Source organism: Stigmatopora nigra, chromosome 3, assembly GCF_051989575.1.
Source record: "Stigmatopora nigra isolate UIUO_SnigA chromosome 3, RoL_Snig_1.1, whole genome shotgun sequence".
NCBI classification, from domain to species: Eukaryota; Metazoa; Chordata; class Actinopteri; order Syngnathiformes; family Syngnathidae; genus Stigmatopora; species Stigmatopora nigra.
The window spans coordinates 14,868,473-14,888,646 of NC_135510.1; the positions used below are offsets into that span (position 1 = coordinate 14,868,473).

Consider the following 20,174-nt stretch of genomic DNA (forward strand, 5'->3'; position numbering starts at 1 on the left):
AAATAAGCGAAAAAATAAATGTAATAATTCTTTGGATGTTCAAGATTTTTTTTTAACTACAAGCAAGGACAAGCACAGAAATTGACCGTATTAAGCGTACAATAATAATAACAATAATATAATAATCGGACATAGGCTTTGTCATCATCATTGACTCAGCAAAAAAGCCAATTGTCATCATACCCAGCTGCTTATGACGAAATTAGTAGTGCTTCTCCATAAAAATTCTCACTTTAAGTGAAACGAAATTGTCAGAAATATCGTATTGAACAATCAATATTGTTGGTTTACAATAATATATAATGATTGAACATTTCACCCCAGAATTGAAGATAGTGTATGGAGTAGTGCGTACAGCAATAAAAACAGAGCAAACCAAATATATTTTCTATGTTAGGCACTTTTATTGATTTAGCCATAATGACTCACAGTAATAATTGTATTAACAGATTAACCAGTCTTGATTGACGGCCAAAGGGGTAAAAGTTCATTGTAAAAAAATCTGAAGATATTTTGCCAAAGTACATAGAGAAAGACTGATAAGGAAAAGATAGGAGGAGTGCTTTAAATAACCCTTTCTAGAGGGTGACCTAATTACGAAGTTTGCTAGATAGTGTTATTCTTCTATGACTTCAGCCTATACAGTAAAGTAAGTATTCAACATTTGTGTTGTGCCTTTCTACTTCCAGACCTGCTGAACGTTTCAAATGTCATACTTTAGAATCAGTCATCCAAGTAGTACAAAGTAATGAAAAGGCACAAGAGACTCACTCAAAGATCATAACACACAACACTCTGGCGTGGGCAGGCACATACGAGCACTTTGAAAGACATTTGGCATAGCCATTGTCCCGTGGTACTGCAATAGTTCTCATTTTAGGTTTCTTATTCCAGATGATCGATCATTTTAACTTCCAAAGACAAAAGTAAACCCCAAACCCAGCAGCCCTAACACACAGAAATTATGGTTCTATTAACTTGGCCTGCCAAGTTTTACCACTAGAGGGAACTCGGGTTAGAAAGAGAGATGACCAGCCACCGCAAAAAACGTAATGACACCGAAGGAGAGCTTCTTTCTCCCACACTCGCCAACATGACGCAAATTACCCACAGAAACAACCCACTGCAATTAGGTGAACCCAGTAGTTAAACTACAAATAATACTACCTTTTTTGTATTACGAATAATAAGGTGAATGACGTCTATGGTGTTATTACGCCTAAAAGGAATATAATAACGAGCCAAATCAAATCCGTTTTTTCTAGCAAAGGGTTTATGACATAAGTATTTCCCTGCTCTCTCTGTTAAAATTGGATACTTTCTGTCTACAAAAAATATATTTTACACCACAGGGCACAAAATCATCAATCTTAACACCTACATAGTTATTATCATGCAGACTATTAAGGTAGGAAGCAGCCCGAAGCTCGTGTCGATGACTGACACAAAATAGGAGCGACTTCTTGTGTTGAGTGCTTCATTAGGTGTCTCAAGGCCATCCAACTTAACAATTATTTATAGATAATATTGCTATCGTGACGCCACAGAGCATTATGCTGCCTCTTTGTCTTGATACTGCAACAATCCCCTAGGGATGAGATTTATGTTTGTGCCTTCATATTGAATAAAGCAGACACTGTAAAAGCAGTAAGCACACAAATGTTTCCTTAACATAGGTCAAGTCGTACTTAAAATCTTTTGAGACGCAAAAAAGTTGCTACGCATATACCTATGGTTTCCAGTTTGGTAGACGGGCACTTATTCAGATGCAAAGTTCACATTTAGTGTATCTGGGAGCCAATGCATAGCTATACTATGATTAAATCAGGGGACATTTTGAGAATCCTTATTTAGAGGACATAGGTAATGCTGTGGGGAGGCATGGTGGGTGCGAGAATGATCAATTTGAATCTGCAGGCAGTAGAATGCCATTGTGAAAGTTCTAACACACAAACTCTTGTCTCATGCGGATGATTTGTAGCAAAGCAGCTTGGACGTCCTCATCCATGTGGCCCTACAAAGATAGAAAAACAAGTGTAATTTCGAATGAAAAATAAAAAACATTTTGAAAATGATTCCATATTGCACCCATACATTATTACTTAGTTGTTAGCTTAGGATTGTATGCATTTGATTTTTTTGTCAAATTCTTTTGTTTATAAGGGTCATTGTAATGTTTGTCTTCGCTTTGTTATATAAGTTCAGAATTGACCATATTATTTGATGAACTATTAACAAGTTATATGACTGGTTATAGATCTGCCTGAAAGTTTACCCGTTCTGGGTTCAAAATTTAGAATTTCTTCTTTTGTTTAAAAACGTGACTGGAACAAACCCAACAATATTCTACATATGGATTAGATGTCTTTTGGTATAGTGGCACTCCAAAAAAAGCAGCACTTAAATCAAAACCAGTGAATATTGAAGACAATTTTGATTAAAAACATTTCCCATCATATAGTATTGGTTTGTTTTTTCACCAAATACGTTCAGTACGGTTTATGTAAGGAAATAAATGGCAATAACTTACTTGTGCTGCGCTGAGAAGGTGTGTTCTATAAATGGAAACCACTTCCCTGTGCTGCCTCTCAGCATCCTTAGTTAAGAGAAGACAGAAAGAAAGAAAACACGATGATTGCCTCAAAATATATTGGCCCATATTGTGCACACACCTCAAAATATAAAGGCCTTATTGTGCACACACCACAAAATCTTCAGCCAAACACATCCAGTTAATTACACACTATTACCGAGAGATCCTATGAAGCCTCTATGTAAAAGGTGAGAGCATCTTTTGTGCGTAAAGTGTATCCACTCACAGCCAGCTGTTGCTGTAGGTTATTGATCTGGGCTTGGAGAGTGTCGATGTGCTGTGTCTGCCTTTTATTTGGGCTACTGCTTGTGTAGGCCAGCTGGGACAAACCATTCAGGGCTTGCTTCAGTCGCTCCACGTCAGTCAGCAAGTCGGTGATCTAACCCAAGCAAAAAGATTAAGTCAGGCAAAAGTAAAATGGAAAAATCTGGGGTTTTTTTTGTGTCAAATCCATCTTTCTGTGTGACCGTTCTCACTTTCTATACATAACCACTCTAAATTGATATATGGATGTGCAGAAGAATGATTGAAAAGGTCGCATCTGCTCTATACACTATTCAACTGATTGTAAAACAAATAAAACAGCCATCTCCAACTCGTTGTGTGACTGGAGTCTTTCACCTCCTTAAATTTAGCTCAAACCATCTTTATTTTATTCAGACATTGGAGCCTTTTAGCTTTTTGTCTCTACACGCATACCTCAGGGCAAAATATTTTCAAGCACCCATCAGTTACAGGGAAGTCACATTTGATTATTTTTTTCACCCCAAAAATACTTTTTAGATATAGCACTTTGCTGTGCCTTTACTTCACACATCTACATCACCCTTTATGTTTGTTCATGATTCTCTTGCTGTTCCACCAGCTGTTGAGTAATAAAAACTGACGTGATCTAAGTTTGCATTCATATTAGAGCCCACTGGACTTTTCAAACCGCAAAACCATAACTCAAAAGCACATACAAAGAGGACCTACACCTGAATGAAAGAATTAGTTTAGACCGTCATGAAAGAATATCATGCAGGTTAAAAAAAAAAGCAATTTGGGTCAATTTAAACAGAAGTCGAAATGTAGCCCAAGAAACCATATTAAACTCTGGCAAACACACACCAGATGATAAAACGTATGCAAAACAAATGCAGTACTTTTGGCAATGGCTTTGATTCATTAGCTTTGAGTAGCACCTTTTATAGTAATGTTTGCATGTTTTAATCACACAACAGTTACCTTCTTATCTTTGGATTCAGTCAGTTGAGATGACGTTGAAATCCTCCTCTGAAGTCCACCAATGGTGCTGAGTGACTCATCGTAGCGTTCTTTCAACTCTTTTATTTCTCTTTCAATGACGAGTCCCTTCTCCCGAACTGCATCCATCTCCTTTCTTGCCCTGCTTTCACCCTCCTTTGCCTGATTTACTTCATGGCGAACCGCTTTACATTCTTCTGTTACATTCAACAGCTTATTACTCATGTTGGTAACTTCTTCCTCAAGATTATCATTCTGCTTCTTCATTTGACTTTCTTTAAAACGAAGCTCTTCCAGAGCTCGTGTGGCTTGAAGAAGTTCTGACTGTAAGGCCGAAACATCCTCCGCCCTCTGGCCGCTGTTCTCTTCCTTTTCTCGGAGCGTTATTCGAAGCCCGGCTATTTCAGCCTCCAGGGCTGTGGTGGCGTTGGTGTGCTGCTGCAACAGAGAAGTCTGTTCTTTATGGAGTTCCTGATTCTCTTTCTGAAGAACACAAACTCTTTGGGCTTCCTCCTGCTGCGCATCCCGTGCTTTCTTGCAATCCAACTGGGCTTGCTGCATAACGTCATGAAGGGTCTTGAGCTCTGTGTCATAAGTGGCAATCCGAGTCAACTCTGATTTTAGACGGTCCTGGAGATTCTGAATTTGGGTGTTGTACAGGGCATTCTGGCCTTCAAGCTCATTGTTTTTAAGATTCACCTCATTGTGCTTCTCCTCCAGACTGGTTAACTTGTGAGACATTGCCTCGTGCTGATCCTTGAACTCCTCCTCATAACCCTTGCGTTTTTCATCAGTGACAAGAGCAGAGTTAAGTCTTTGTTGGACAGATTCAATCTCAACTTTCAATTTATCTTTCTCCACTTTGTAATTCTCTCTATCAGACTTCTCTTTCTCATACATCTCCTTCATTTCCAAAAGTTTTACTTTCAACTCTTTTACTTGGGTTGCATAGGAGTTTTCTTTTTCCTCAACGACCGTCAGTGGGACAAATTTGGTGTGAACAGCTTCCATTAATGTATCGAGTTCTTTCTTTTGAGCTTCCAGTTCTTGCGTCAGCTTGACATTTTCTTCCTGGACGGACGTGTGCAACGCTGAATGTTGGTTTGCCTGATTCTCTGCCTGTACCACAGCCGCACCCATTCTTTCTGTGATACGTTTGTGATCCTTCACGCTCATGTAGTCCTCTTTCATCTCTAATCGAACCTTTTCCAACTTTTCTTTTAACTTGACATTTCCTTCTTCCACATTCTTTAATTCTTCCTTATATTCTTTATTGGTGGACTCCAAATTTAAGTTCTCAGCCTTGATGCTCTCTAAGCTAGAAGTTAACTCTATCCTCAGTTGCTCGTACTGTTGCTTCGACACATAGTCTCCCTCTAGACTCTGTTTCAAAGTATGACTCTGTGCCGTCAGTTGAACACACTGCTTATCTTTGTCATCACACCTCGTCTGCAAAAGCTCCAATTTCTTTTGCGCTTCGGTATTCTGAATCTTCAGGGCTTCTATTTCACCTTTCTGTTTCTCTCTATCACCTTGCAATTGAGAAACATTCTCCTGGAGCTTCACTCTCTCTTCATGAAGCAGTTGGACTTGTGCCTCAGCTTTGCCAAAACGTTCGCTGGCTTCCACCAGTTGGTCCTCAAGCTCCTCAACAGCTGACACCATATTTATACGGGTTTCCTCGTGTTCCTTGATTGGTATGAAGCCTGACTCCAGCCTGCAATTGAGCTCCTCCAGCTTCTCTTGAAATATCTCTCTTTCTTCCTCGCTCTCCTCCATTTCACGAATAAGCGCTTGACTTCTTGCAGTGACATCTTGAAGTTTTCTCTTCAGCGAGAGGTTCTGCTCTTCAAGAGCAGACTGTATCCTCTGCTGCTCCTCTGAGTGTCCCGCTCCTGCACCCCCCTGGGTTGGATGATCTAACCTACGATGGAGCTCCGCCACCTCCTCGAGAACACGGTCGTAGTCGTCTCTCAGCTCAGCAAGCTGTCGTTCCTTTTCGTCGACTGCATTGGTCAGTAGGTTTTTCATGTTGTCAAACTTCTCAGCCGGCACTATGTTGCTTTGCTTGGCTTGCACTCCCTTCAACTGGGTTTCCATTTCAAGGACAGTTTGTGAAAGTTCATCTCTTTCAGCCGTCACAGCACCAAGCTCTTCATTTAACCGTTCGGCTTCAGTGGCCAGCTGGCTTTCACTGTTCTTGTATTCTTCCAAAGCCTTCTCACTCTGTTTAAGGCGGTTCCGAACCCGACCCACCTCAGCTGAAGCCCCTTCATACTTGGCTTTAATATCCTGGAGCTGAGCACGAAGCTCTTCAGCAGCCTGAGCTCCCAAGTGTTCCTTTACTGCAACTACATGGGCTTGCAACTGCTTCACCTTGCATTCAGAATCTATCATCCTCTTCTGAACATCTCCCAAAGCATCCTCAAGATCTTGAACTTGCTGGTCAGCTTGTTTCTGGATGAGATCTCTGTTCTGGACCAGTTCTTGGCACTCCCGGTTTCTACGGCTAAGAGATGACTGAAGTCTCGACCTTTCCTCCTCAGTTGCCTGTTGTCTTCTTCTGAGAGTCTCAAGCTCATGTCGGAGAACATCAAGCTCACTAGAAAGACCCTTCTCCAACGGTCTAGAGAGTGAACGTGACATAGCTGGATTCTGGAGTTTCTACCAGAAGTAGGAAAAATAGTTGGTGTTTTTCCTCAAATCATATTTTTGAATAAAAAAATAATTGACATTCATCTTTCAAATGGCATCTATATATAAAATGGGATGACACAACTCAGAATCTGATTTCAGCACTGTTTGAATAATAAATAGTAGCTTACTTGATCCGAATCCAGGCTATAGGCTTGTTTGACCAAAATGTTCTCTTTGCCTAGAAAACAGAGCAAATTTCAAATAAACAAGCCAAATTCCTTAAGTGAGATAGAATTATTACATTAGATTATTTTGTTGTTAGTGTAATGGTATCTTAAGTTTATGAGGGATGAGGGCCAACCTTTTATCACTGACTGTCCAGAGTAGTCTCCCTGCAAATACAATGAACAATCCATTTTGAATTTGTGAACAATTTTATAATAATTACACTACAATAACAACATCTCATCATATAAAAAATTCAAGAGTTTCCAATTTGCAAATATACGTATATCAAATGATCTGTATGCATTCACAGACCATAGTGCATTTGAGTTGGACCTTGACAGTCTCCGAGCCTCGTGAACCTTCTTGTTCGTTGGCATTAAGTAACACCTTTAATTTCTCCCTCTGATACAACGAAAAGAACAACAAGAAGGACAAATAAGTTTAAAGGGAACCATTTCCGCCTCTACACTGATTTGTTCATGGCTTAATGTAAATGAATCTATCATTAATGTGATTTAATAATCCTAACAAAGCAGCTACAATGATACCAATAGAACTAGCTATAGTTTTATTAGAAATGTGCGTGTAGGGAGTAAAAGAAGGGGAAATAATGGTAGGAAATAGAAAGAACGCTTAGATTATTTCTCAACGGGTATGGAACAAGAACTTTATGCTCAGGCATAAGTCTCAGGCCCCAAGACCAGGACTGTGATCAAACTTTGTGTACAACTAAAGTTTTTAACTATCATTTAGTAGGTGCCTGTTCTTCATAAACTATTCCAAACTGCTCTTCATTAAAACTGAATGAATATAAAGGCCTCAGATAAAGGATTGGATCATAACTTATAAGGTCACTACATTGAGTCTTTTTTTTTAATTTACTCCAAAGTTTCTAACATTCATTTCACACACATTTTTTAAAATCTATATGGCACTTTATGCTAGGTCGGCACAAATTTACTTTGCAATTTGTTTAAGCCTGAAATATGACATATGAAGACTATCGCTTTGGACTCTGCATACTTTGTGATAAGTTAATGATAGCGTCAGTAGGGGGGGAAAACTGATCATTAGACCGCAAAAGTACTCAGTGTTTTTGTGTGAATTTTACCTCTATTTAAAGGCATTGCGGTATTAAGTAACAGCTCATTCAGACAAAAAATAGTAGTCTGCCCAATTATAAAGAAGTATTTGTTTTTGTTCAAATCGAGTTAATTTACATTTTGACAAAATACCTGTTTAAGCAGTGCACATTCCATACAAAAATGCTGCAGGTTTCAAACTCCAAATGTAAGAAGTGGCAATGATTGATTGGATCAAAATCACACTTTGGAGGGAAAAAGTAGTCAAGCTAATTGTGTTAACTTGTCTCCTACAACACAGGATCTGCAAAAGTCTACATTTCACACACAAACTGAGCTTTCAATGTCTACCGTAAAAAAAAGTACTGGAAATAGATGTATATTCTACTATTCTCTTTTGGCAGAAAGGTTTGGGTAATTGTTAACAAATATTAATGTCCACTGCAGTGCATGATTTAAATTAGATGCCTTTATGCGGAACAAAAAACATTTCTGCGCTGAATTTTGAAATTCCATTTAATGAAATATGATTCTGCCATGTTCAACCTGTTAAACAAAAGCCTTAATATTTATTCTACAGGGCATGTTTGTTTAATACTCTACCTCTTTGTGATTGTCTTCATTTGTCTTCTTTTCCTATGAATAGTAAAACAAATATTAGCCAAACCTAAATAAAGGCTTGATAAATAATAATATTTAGAATTATAATTTTAAGTTTTCATCCCCCAATCATACTCTGATCTAAAAATGACAGCGTTATGAGCAAAATTGTCATAATAAAATTTCTAAACTCTTACTATAGGCATTATATGCTTGCTGTCTTCTAACATTTCTCTTCTAGCTCCTTCACAGATGATACAGGGCTCAAAATTTAACTTTTTTATTGTGATGTAAATCGAATCGCAAAATAAATACACAACATCCAACTCACACAACAATTACTTCAAGCATGTATTTGTGCATTATGACCAACATTTGTGTATAAATGTGGAGCAGATGTTTGTCAGCAACAATACCAAAACATGTCCTCGTTTAGGACAGTATGGAGCCCGCTTATGTCAGACTCATTTAGTTCCCCGTGTGTGGGCAACATGACAAAAAAAGGTTTAAAAAAAATAAAAAATAAATAAACATCACATCACCTACAAAACTATTTTTGACTAATTTCATTGTTGTAACTAGTCGGACAATCACAGCAGCACCAATGCAGTGCAGTGTACACGCCTTAGAATGAGAAAATCCTTGTGCCTGAAATTTTTTTTTACTTTTCAGGGAAAAGGGGAGAGCCCGAGAGACCTTTTATTATCATTATTAAGCTTTTCTGCTCGACAAGAGATAAAAGGGTACCTATAATAAAGCAGCGCACATGCACTGTGGGTTGGGGGGGGGGGGGGGGGGGGGATCTTAATGTAGTTGAAGCAAGAAAACCTGCACAGCCACTTTCTCTCCCTGCACACCACATGCCTTTTTATCTTTAATGACAAGATTGTTTATCAGCATTTCCAATTAATTCCACTCGGAAGTACTTTCAACCATTAGTATACAATATGTATATATTCTGAAAATATAAAGTAAGCATACATAGTCAAACACGTTGTAACATTTGTTTTGAGATTTAAAAGTGCCACAAAACAACAAGCATTTACCTGTGTGAGATGTTGTTGTAACAGGTTGATCTTATCTAACAGGGTCCTCTGCTCTATGTGGTATTTCCGGAGACTTTCCTGCAAGGACTCATTCTGCCTTTCCAAGTCCTGAAATGCAGAAGCCAGTTGACACAAAACAAGATAATGAAGAAAGATCCTTAATTGCCAAGCAATCTGTTGCTCCAACAATATAAATAGGAAGTCCTTACATGTATAATATGTTCCCTTCGGTTTGCCTCCATAGTTTCCGAGTGCTCCGACTAGTGAAAAAAGGGAAACAGTTTAATAAAATATCTATATTAAATCTACCTATTTAAATCAGCAAGACTATGATCTTCACAAAACATCAAAAAGACAACCTAAATGATTTAATAGCAGAAAAAGTCAGGTGCAAAAATTGATTTTACTGTTTTTCCATGCAGAAAGACTAAAATACTATTGGTATTGAGATACCAAAATAAGAAGCAGATTAATATAATTACAACAGGAGATATGTGAGGGAGCAATTAGAAAATACTGGTTGCCATCATCTTGATAATGCTTGCACAAATGAACGTACTCCAAAATACGAGTGTCCATTAGGTGTAGGCATCACTTAGATGAGGGCAAAATCTATTAAAAAACCCACCCATTGTGCAAGTTCTCTTTAATGGGAAAACAAGAGAGGCCAGTAGTTTTCATCAAAAGTATACCTCAACTAAGAGAGGTAAAATGAGAAGGGGGTAAAAATAAGAAGAAATTCAAGATTCTTTTCCATCTTATTTCATTTACTCATAGTTTAGTTATATTTATGACAAAAAAAGTATTTTCATCTTTTTAATTGGGACAATTTGCACAATTGGTGGCTGTCAAATATCTTTTTGCTCTGCTGTTAGTAGTAGTATAAGAGAAACATGAATGAGCTGTGCAATGTACTTGAATGGTTTGAGCCAGTCCTTAAATGTTACATTACCTGTCTCCTCCATTGTTCCACTTTTGTTGCCTCTTTTTCTGTAAAGCAAACATATGAGAATTGATTTTGTTAAACAAAGAGGAAAATTAATGTTCTCCCATAACATCAAAACATTCAATGTCCCCCTCCATCAACTTCTTTGGCTTACAGTAAAGGAAATAATTGAATACAAAATCATCATCATTTTCAAAGCTATTCACGGCCCACCTCCTTTGCAGTCGCGCTCCTCCCCAGCCCCTTTGCCCCTCTTTTACCCTCCATTTTATTATCCACCATGACTGTCTTTTTACTTTTGAACTCAGAGCCTTTAGTCACTCTGCCCCCCGCCAACCCTGCTCAGGAACACTGTACCCTGATATTCACCATACGCTCTCTTTCCCACATTTCAAATCCAAACTCAAAGCATATCTGTTGAAATTTTCATATACAGCTCGATCCTCTCCTATTTGGTTTATGTACTTTGCTTTAGGACTTCTCTCCTGTGACTTTAATCTTGCTCTAAACTGTGATTTTTGGCTCCTGATTTTAAAGTGTTCAAGTGTCCTGAAAGATATTTTGACATCAAATATACTCTTATTATTGTAAAGTGGGGGAAAAAAACAGGGAATCCAGGGATTTCTTTCAAATCACGTGTTTATCAACATTAACCGCTAAGCAAAGGAGGAGTTATTTCTATCCAGCAATTAGCTGTACAAGAGCTGTACATAATAAGTGTTGTTATTGAAGTTAAATCATTTATGTTCTTTGATCACTTTTCCGCGCATGGTCATATGCCAAATGGAGTTAGCACTGACTTGTACAAAACTCTACAGAAGTGTGTAAACATTTCTATTCACACCAGTGCCTCTAATGTTCTTACCTCTGATGGCTTTCTCTAAGTAGCCTTTGATTAATGAAATGAGCTCTGAGTTCTTGCTGAGGCGAGCATAGTGGAAAGCGTCATGGCTCAAGCTGTCCACATCCTTCACATCAGCACCACTCCTTAACAATACCTCCACAGCATCTTTGCAGCCATACTCACAACCTAGAATGAGTGCTGTTCTAAGATTGAGAAAAAAATAACAACTTAATAACAAATAAACCAACAAGGAATTTACTCAATGACAAAATATGTTGAAAAATGTCTTGATAGGTCATCTCACGTCTTGTTTGAACTCAAACAATCTGCAGCAGCAATAATAAAAATATTTGGGTTGCTATTTTATTGCACAAATCATTATTTAAGACCTGCTTGCCTGTTCTCCTGGAGAAACCCCAAAAATATTATAATTCAATGCACACCACTTTGACTCTTACTTTTTTTGTTTGTCCCGTACAGATATATCAGCTCCTCGCTCTACAAGCAGCTGACAAATGCGTGGGTGACACATTTGGGTTGCAAGCACCAGAGGAGTCCTGCCATCCTACAAAAAAAAAATGGACATGACCTACATTAGGACGCAGGTAAAACTTATCAGACAAAGACACCAATTAGAATGTGTAATTTCTATTGTGGAATAGTGGAAAGTTTAATTAATAATCATAAATGTATAAATCAAGTACGGGAACTTTTTAAATGATTTTATTTTTTAATATTATTTTTTAAACATTATATATGTTTAACAAAATAGATAAAGGCAGTTAACTCAAAGAAAAGGAACATTTGTTAGATTAATAATATTCATTAATGATCAGAAATTTTAAGCAAGCTTAATAGCATTTTAAGACTTCAAACAATTCAAAAGAACTAGGATTAATTTAGATATTTTTAAATTTAGAATTATGTACCATGGCCAAAATAAGAACAGCAGAAATAATGCTGTCCGGGTTTTGTTTTTTTTAATCTTTTTGCTGGACGTTAGTTATATTGAATTAGAATTACTGGATTTTAATAAGTGTCAAGCGCTTTTATTGACAATTTCATTAAGTTTATGCAAAGATTCAATATTTGCAGTGGTGACCCTTTTTATTCAAGAGTTGCAATTCAAAATGGCATTCTGCCATTTCACTTCTAAGTCCAACCCTTCCATAATCAATGCTTGATATTTGTTAAAATTTGTAGGGTTTTGTTTGGCCACCGGCCTCTTGGGGACAGTCTACATGTTATAGGTGCTGCCTTGCCAAAGGCATTGATGGAGACCCAACTGTTTTTGGATGGTCCAATCAGAGAAGTTGATTTGTGGGAATATTTTGGTACCAATCTTCATTCATAGTAGTTCTCTTAAGCAAAAATGTGAGTGAGGCGGGTCCCTTATACATGTATATATATATCATACATGGATTTGAAGCCAGGACCCCAGACCGATTCAGGGTGTCCCCCGCCTCTAGCCCGGAGTAAGCTGGGATAGGCTCCAGCACCCCCGTGACCCTAATGAGGATAAAGCGGTTCAGAAATGGAAATGAGATGAGAAAAATGCACTACACTGTGGCACATTTATCATGCTACATGTCCAATGTTGCGATGGGTTTTTCCATTTTTGCCCAGCACTATTGATGGTAAATTTTTAAGGGTGGAAATCAGGGTGGAGCATGCATTTGAAAGACTGTCAAATGAAGTGAAAGTCTTACAAAATCACTGGCGTTGACAGAAGCACCACTGTCGCAGAGAAGTTTCACACTAGATGAACAGCCTGCCATGACTGAAGAAGAAAAGGGCATAGAGTCACTCATTTTACAACAATTGTATTAAAATAAGACCAATCAGTAACTGCATACAAAACTCATTAAAAATGCAATCTTTTGTGTAGCCATTTAGAAACTAGTATAAGCTGTTGTGTACGTATAATAATGTTGATACTTAGGTTGTATTCATAGAACCTTGAACTACAACTGCCAGTGTTCAACAACAGAGAGCATTGTCAAAAGCACTCTTATCATTGTTGAAGTTATATCAATCCTGAGGGTAAGAAAGTGACTAATTTCCCGAGAGCGGGTTAGATATTATTTTTTAAAAACTGCTATTGAAGATTTGCAACTACAAATTAACCACTCTTTAAGTTCCATGGTGATAAAGACTAGAGGTAGACTTTTATTTTAGACTCTCTCTAAGGCCATGTGCATATGAATGAGAAGCCCCCAGCTGAGTGGGTTGATGTTAAATTTGGTTATTAGAAATTTTTGATTAGCGTCTTTGTTGGACTATAAGGCTCACTCTAAATGAAAGGTTTCTTTCATTCATAAAGGCGTACCTCATTATATTGTACATTAGTGGAAAAATGTACAGGCTCTAACATTTGTTCTTCATATTGTTATTATTTAATTATTGTTTTATTCATAAATGTCTGGCTTTTCAGCTTATCCCCACAGGGGGTGCCATATAAATCTATTGTTTTATTCACAGGTTGGATGAACGATGAGATTGTCGTGAGCACTTACTGGAGTATTATAATACAGTGATGTTCCAACAATAATGTCAATGTCATTAAGCGCAACTAAAATTCATAACTAAGGAACATTTGATTATAAAGCCCAATTAATTTGGGGAAATAAAGAAGTTACTGTGTGCCTTATAATGCAGAAAATAGAAATAATCAAATATTCTTCTTTATAAATATCCCAATTGAAGACTAGTGATGTCCCAATGCTGATCTGATTTATCTTACTGATATTACTTACATTGTGGTTTGATTTACAGCAAATGAAAAGCACCATGGTACTCATCAGATCCGATCTTTTTGCCCAAATGTGATACTCCAAAAATAGCAATTAGAGGCCTTATCACTAATGAGAACAAGAAAGGGCAGTTCTTGGTGGAATGATTCTTGTTCATTGGAATCGTACTGGGCTTTAACATGGTGAAAACTACTCTTCCTGGAGTCCCAACTGCAACCTATAAATGGGAAAATACTGTTTTCTTTTGGTGAATGTGGCTGATATGCTAGTTTGGATGATATGTACCGATTCTAAATTTGCCCTGTGGTAAGACGTACCATTCATTTTGCACAGTAAGCCTTGCCAACTAGGGTAGAGCTGGGCTCAATTTGCAGGGATAATTTGCACATTCACTTACCAGCGTCATGTAGAGCTGTTCTTCCTTGTAGATCAACATTTCCAACTGGCCATTTGTGCTATAAAAAAAAAAACAGTCTTACTCAAGTAAAAAATTCAATACTATAGCAGTATAACACCTTGCCGGTAGCAAGTACATTGTATTTTCAACCCCCCAAAAAATCTTTGTAGTTTAATTGCTTTTTTTCATCATTATTCATGCTTAATTTTAGTGTCAAAATACTTCACAATGATCAAAAATTAGGGATTTTATGGACGGATTTGAGCATAGAAATATCTAACATGGATTAATGGATTTTAAATTATAACCACATCTTTGACTCAAACTGCTGTATGTAAATCCAGGGAACCACTTTATTGAACAAGGTTAAACAAGTTAGATTTTTAGGGTATAAGAAATTCACATATGAAATAAAGTGCAGAAATAATGATGATCTTATCTTAACTTAAAATATTTTCATAACTGTGATATATTGGCCTGATTAAACACACAACTGATAGCGCTCAAATGAAGCTTATTTTGTTATATGAATGGCAACTGATGGATTTTTATAACTGGTCCATTATATCTGTAGTGTTCTCCTGAAATTAGTGCTTTAGGATTTTCAGAAAAATTAAGTGTATTCCAATAATGTCTTGTACACACAAGCAAGCGATGACGCCCTACAGAGGAATGCCATAAACAAAGCAGAATAGACTTATAATGTATAATTGTAAATCAATGCTTAACAAAACGCACCACGCCTAAAACCTTCCGGCAGCTAACTGTTTTCAAGTGAGGACTAGTAGGGCTGACACTATGACGACATGCAAGTCAGCAATTTAGGTCACCATAATAAGACATACGTTCCACTGACATGAAGACCTGCAACAGCCTTTAGGTCATAAGGAACTGCAATGTTGCTGGGTTGTTTACCAGTGACAACAGACACCTCCCCTGCTCATACGCACTATAAAAATCCACTTCTCTCTAGCAACAAGAGCCAAAAATGAGCATCGTGCTCAAATAACCAGTGGACTGACGTGAGGAGGGGATATCCTATACGACAATGATCAAGTTAGACTGTGGTGGCTGAGACTGAGATCGTTGGCATCGGTCTGGTATGTATAGAGTGAAGACAGTATACCCAGAAAGGACGGCAGGGCAAAAGGGCTTGTCACCACTTTGGAAATCAACAGCTATGACCTGTGTTCAATCTTTACCACACGAGAAAGGGAGAAATAAATGCTATAGCATCTTTGTTAACACACACATGTTTCAATGGAATGAACCAAAAGTAACAGTGGTTGCATAGTTTGTTTTTGAAAGAAATATTTAATAATCATTATAAAATAATAGTTGTATTTAGTCCAACTTCTTTTCATGCTTTTTGAAAGATTTGTATCTGTAAATCTGTTATTGAAGGCTACACAAGGGTGAGCCTGTACTTGTATGAAATGATTTCTAAATAGCTCAAAGCAATGTTAAACATAATCATTAGGCTTGTGTGAGAAGATTTTGTATTGTGTGTACCCACTTAAGTTTCTTGAATGTGAACAAGTACAAAGAAATTGATTATGCAAAACAGTCATTGAATGAGGAAAAGGAATGTCCAGTATTTTAATAAAGCATTTTTTTTCTAATAGAACATATATATGAGGATCCTAGAGGAACAACAAGATTTCTTTACCTGGAGAAGTTTTTGCACGCACAGTGAATGTCCATTCCTTGAAGCCAGATGAAGAGCATTTTTACCTAGAAGTATTGTATCAGAAATCAGAAAAAGAAATGTCACCAAGACATGTTTTGAAATACCCTACATTTATTGTACCGTATTTTGCTGTTTAATATACCCCTATTTAATATACCTGGGTATATTAAACGGCAGGGGTATATTAAATGGTGCTCAAACGGGAAGGTACCATCCACTCACTACGCACTCTTTATGCCGTGACAGGGTGCATCAATGTTTTGCAGACTAAAACTACTTACTGCGCAGGTAAAAATTACTTAAAAAAAAAAAAAAAGCTAAGCTGCCGTTTAATATACACGGGTAGATTAAACAGCAGGGGTAAATTAAATGGCGCACAAAAGGGATGCTCAAAAAAGCAAAAATCATTTAATATACCCGGGTATATTAAACGGCAAAATACGGTAGTTACTTAAAAAAGTGTTTAAATAGACAGTAGATTTTCATTTAAATTACACCTATCTATCATCTAAGATTCTGACTCTCAAATACTTGTTAGTACACCTTTAACCTCCTATGACCTGGCGTCCATGTGTGGACATCAAATTTTTGGTTGCCAAAGACTACAATGTTAAATTTTGGACTACAAGGGCCTGGTGTTCACTAATGATGTGGACATAATTTTTCTCAGAAACTACAACACGTAAAAAGATAATTCTTTGTTTTTAAATTCATCAGGTCCCAATTAGCCTTAATATCAAAGAGAGAATAAAAATGCATGCCTTGAATTTCAGACTTCTTTATGATTTCTAAGCGGGAGAACTTGCAATATAGTAATGTCAAATACTTAAAATAACTATTTATGGATCTATACAAACATCCACAATATATATAATAATTATAAAAATAAAGACAGTTGTTTTTAGTCCAACTTTTTATATATAGTTGGATAAAAAGTTGGAATAAAACCAACCATTATAAATTACTGCAGAAAGACGTTAAAAAGGTAATGAATGTATTGTTGTCACTGCAACGAAACTTACCAGTGGCATCAGATGCAGTAATGTCTGGATTGTGTGACAGGATGAGATTCAGACAGTCCAAGTGCCCGCGTGTCGCAGCCAAATGAAATCTTCAAGATACAAGAACACACATCATGTGAGGAAGTCAAGGCAACAAAGAATGGATGTGCAGAACACCAGGTACAATCTCTGTTGTATTATGACTGTCTCCCGCCCATTTCTTTTACACTTTGTGGTAGAATAGATTATTTTTGAGGAATAGTTATAAGTATTCCAAACAGATTAGATAATTTTTCTCAGACTTACAAATGGGCTTACATGTATTTGATTACCACTTCAAGATTTAAGGACTTGTGAGCCTCTGCAATGTTTTAACCCAGAGCAGGAAAGTAACCACTGACGACTCTGCAAAGCATTTGGGGCGTGTAAACTGACCTCAGTACCTCATCAAATCACATGATTCTGTTTACCCACTAACCCCAATGTATCAACCAAGGCGACAGCATGACTGTCACCTCAACACTCATATGAGTATTAAAAGCAGTGTCGAAGACCCAGTGGTGAATATTTCTTAGGAAAGAGAATAGGGTCCCTACCGCATAGAGTAAACACCTCAGAAGCAAAAACTAATTGAGGAATGAATATGTCATATGACTCCACACGAAGAATGTTAAGACGCCCCACCACTGCCGAGAATGTTAATAATGAACATAAAGTTGTGCATAAAATTTTAAATAGATGCATGCTGCAACCCAACAAACCTGCTACACAGAAAGATAAAAATAATTCTGGGTTTTAAGACCGCGCATTTAGTGAAGTCATTTAATCATCCCACATGCTCTTTGGACAGATTTAAGGCTGGCAGTCTACATCATAAGGTCGCTATTTTTAGAATGTGGACAGAGAAGAGTTAGCCAGAGTTAATAGTATAGTATATGGTTTCACCACGTTGGTGGACAAAAAGACTGCAAAGATTGCCTAAAAGTTATCTTCTTACTTTAATTTACAACTAGGACTGTGTTACCTTCCCATGACCCTTGCAAGCATTTGATTAATGCAGAGGAAATAAACTGTTGTAATTATATTACAGTAGAAAAATAGAGTAAAAGCATAAAGGGTATGCTCTGATTGATTGGCTATCTAACATTACCAGCCATTTTTCTTGGACAATTTTTTGTGTCGATGCAGTCCATTCATCGCAGTTGCCCAAAAAATCGTAATTTGTGGCTTATCTGCAAGCTTACATCCAGCAATGTCCTTTCCTCATTCTCTTTTTACCACACTGCAGACCTCACCTCTCAGGCCATCCAAGGAGACCCAAACAACCACACTGCCATTGTTGAATTTGTGAAAGGGATGTTAAAATTGGACCTAACAACACATGCGGTCAAAATATACTTCAACGCACAATAATGCTGAAGCATTAAGTATGCCTTTCACTGAACCAGTATCTTTGAAAATGTCATGCTCCTAACTGGGGCCAGGTGGTTTTAAGGTCTAGATTGTAGTTAGATTAAAAAAAATAGCTCTCTACAAGTTTTGTGTCATTAAATAATATTATACTTGATTCACAGCATATCTATACTGTACAGCAACATCCCAGGACCTTTTAATCCGGTCTAATGTGTACGCTTACATCATGGTGACGATGCTTGTAGAGTTTATGACAGGGCTAAATATTTGACACTGATGTCAATGTTCTTTGGGGTGTCACTGCTAAATTTGTCCTGAGCTAATTAATTTACACCAGTTATCGCAGATAAATGTGTTGTGAGACCAGGACCAGGTGTTAAACGGCTCAAAACGAACTCAAACTGCAAACTATTTTAATAAACGAGCAGACATTTATTTTTGTTTTGAAAGTGTTGGTTGTTGCTAAAATGTAATGAAAGTGCCAATGTTAATTTCCCTTTGTAATGTACAACTTTGAAATAAGTTATTCATTAGGTGGTTTATTTAAGACTGATGAGTACATTGGAATGTCAGGCTTGTTAAAAGAAAACAACCAGTGCCTTACTTAACAACTGCTAATCCTCACTAACAAGGACACTACAGTGGAAGGATTGAAAGGAATGCTATCCAATTTATTCTAACAGCTGACTCCTTGTTAGCATGCAATCACATCTGCACTTTTATCTTCAGGTCTGTCAAATTGGCAAGCATTAGCTGTGCTTACGCAGATGGACACCTAAGTCCATTACTACTACTACTACAAAATACGAATCCAGCCATAGATAATGTAATTGAATGCTTTGCAATCTGTAATTAGTTTCCCCAGTGGGGAACAGTTAAATAAAAACAAGTCCCCCGTTTTATTTCTCGCTCTGCTTTTGCAGCCACAAGAATGCCTTAGACATGTTGCTCTGTTGTGCAGTAGAAAGCAGTAAATATAGACGCGCCACGGGTAGAGCACATCATTATAGGTAAAAAAATATACAGCAATTTTAGTGGCTAAAGTTATTTGACATGGATGACAAATGAGTTGAGGTGTAAAACTTATTTTGTCTCAGTGGGCATGCATGGTAGCAGCTGCAAAGTGTGTGTAAAATTGTCTGAATTATGAGCTATGCACCATGAGTGCTGTATGACATTGGTCCCTAAAATGTCAGTCATCCCACACCAGTAAAGAAAATGGATGAAGATAGTAGCTGGCAAAGACAGAGATTGCTACAGTTGCGTCTCAAGCGTGAAGGCATTTATTTTTCATTGTTGCACGCAAAAGCCGCAGATAAGCTACAAATTTTATTATTTCAAAGAGTGAGTTTTCAACAAATACAAGCTGTGTGTAGAACGTAGCGGAGAGCAACATTTAAGTTGTACTAAAGTTTGGGAAACCTCATGCAAGCGCATATATGGAACAGTCCAGCATTCACAACAAGTTGTACCCCAAGGGGCACACTGCTATTGCTAGTCTGAAGCCATGCACACTGGAGGCACAACTGGCATTGCATCATCCGCACAATGTGCTCCGGAGGGCCAATGGCGCTGTCTACCACACACTAAGCGCTGTCAACTTTGGCAAAGCTACAAAAACAAAGTTCTGAGGAAGTACTTGGGTTTTTCCATGAATTTGGGTGGCAGAGAAATATTTTGGGCTATTCATCTTGTATTG

General features: G+C 37.5%; 1 protein-coding gene across 3 annotated transcripts in view; it reads right to left on the minus strand.

Moving 5' to 3' along the window:
- Positions 1 to 382: 382 nt before the first annotated feature.
- The window catches only part of uacab (uveal autoantigen with coiled-coil domains and ankyrin repeats b), a 29,905-nt gene continuing 10,113 nt past the window's right edge, over positions 383 to 20,174 (minus strand). For 2 of the 3 annotated variants that reach the window (XM_077713513.1, XM_077713514.1), the window contains 17 exons: positions 17,084 to 17,172; positions 16,041 to 16,105; positions 14,372 to 14,429; positions 12,931 to 13,001; positions 11,680 to 11,786; positions 11,243 to 11,424; positions 10,384 to 10,421; positions 9,641 to 9,691; positions 9,432 to 9,539; positions 8,389 to 8,421; positions 7,016 to 7,105; positions 6,837 to 6,867; positions 6,664 to 6,713; positions 3,821 to 6,502; positions 2,820 to 2,972; positions 2,531 to 2,596; positions 383 to 2,014 (listed from right to left, as the gene is read on the minus strand). In XM_077713513.1, coding sequence (XP_077569639.1) covers positions 1,943 to 2,014; positions 2,531 to 2,596; positions 2,820 to 2,972; positions 3,821 to 6,502; positions 6,664 to 6,713; positions 6,837 to 6,867; positions 7,016 to 7,105; positions 8,389 to 8,421; positions 9,432 to 9,539; positions 9,641 to 9,691; positions 10,384 to 10,421; positions 11,243 to 11,424; positions 11,680 to 11,786; positions 12,931 to 13,001; positions 14,372 to 14,429; positions 16,041 to 16,105; positions 17,084 to 17,172 — 3,946 coding nt within the window. In that variant the 3' untranslated portion in view covers positions 383 to 1,942. The remainder of the gene's footprint in view (positions 2,015 to 2,530; positions 2,597 to 2,819; positions 2,973 to 3,820; positions 6,503 to 6,663; positions 6,714 to 6,836; positions 6,868 to 7,015; positions 7,106 to 8,388; positions 8,422 to 9,431; positions 9,540 to 9,640; positions 9,692 to 10,383; positions 10,422 to 11,242; positions 11,425 to 11,679; positions 11,787 to 12,930; positions 13,002 to 14,371; positions 14,430 to 16,040; positions 16,106 to 17,083; positions 17,173 to 20,174) is intronic. The other variant, XM_077713515.1, reaches the window with a different exon arrangement.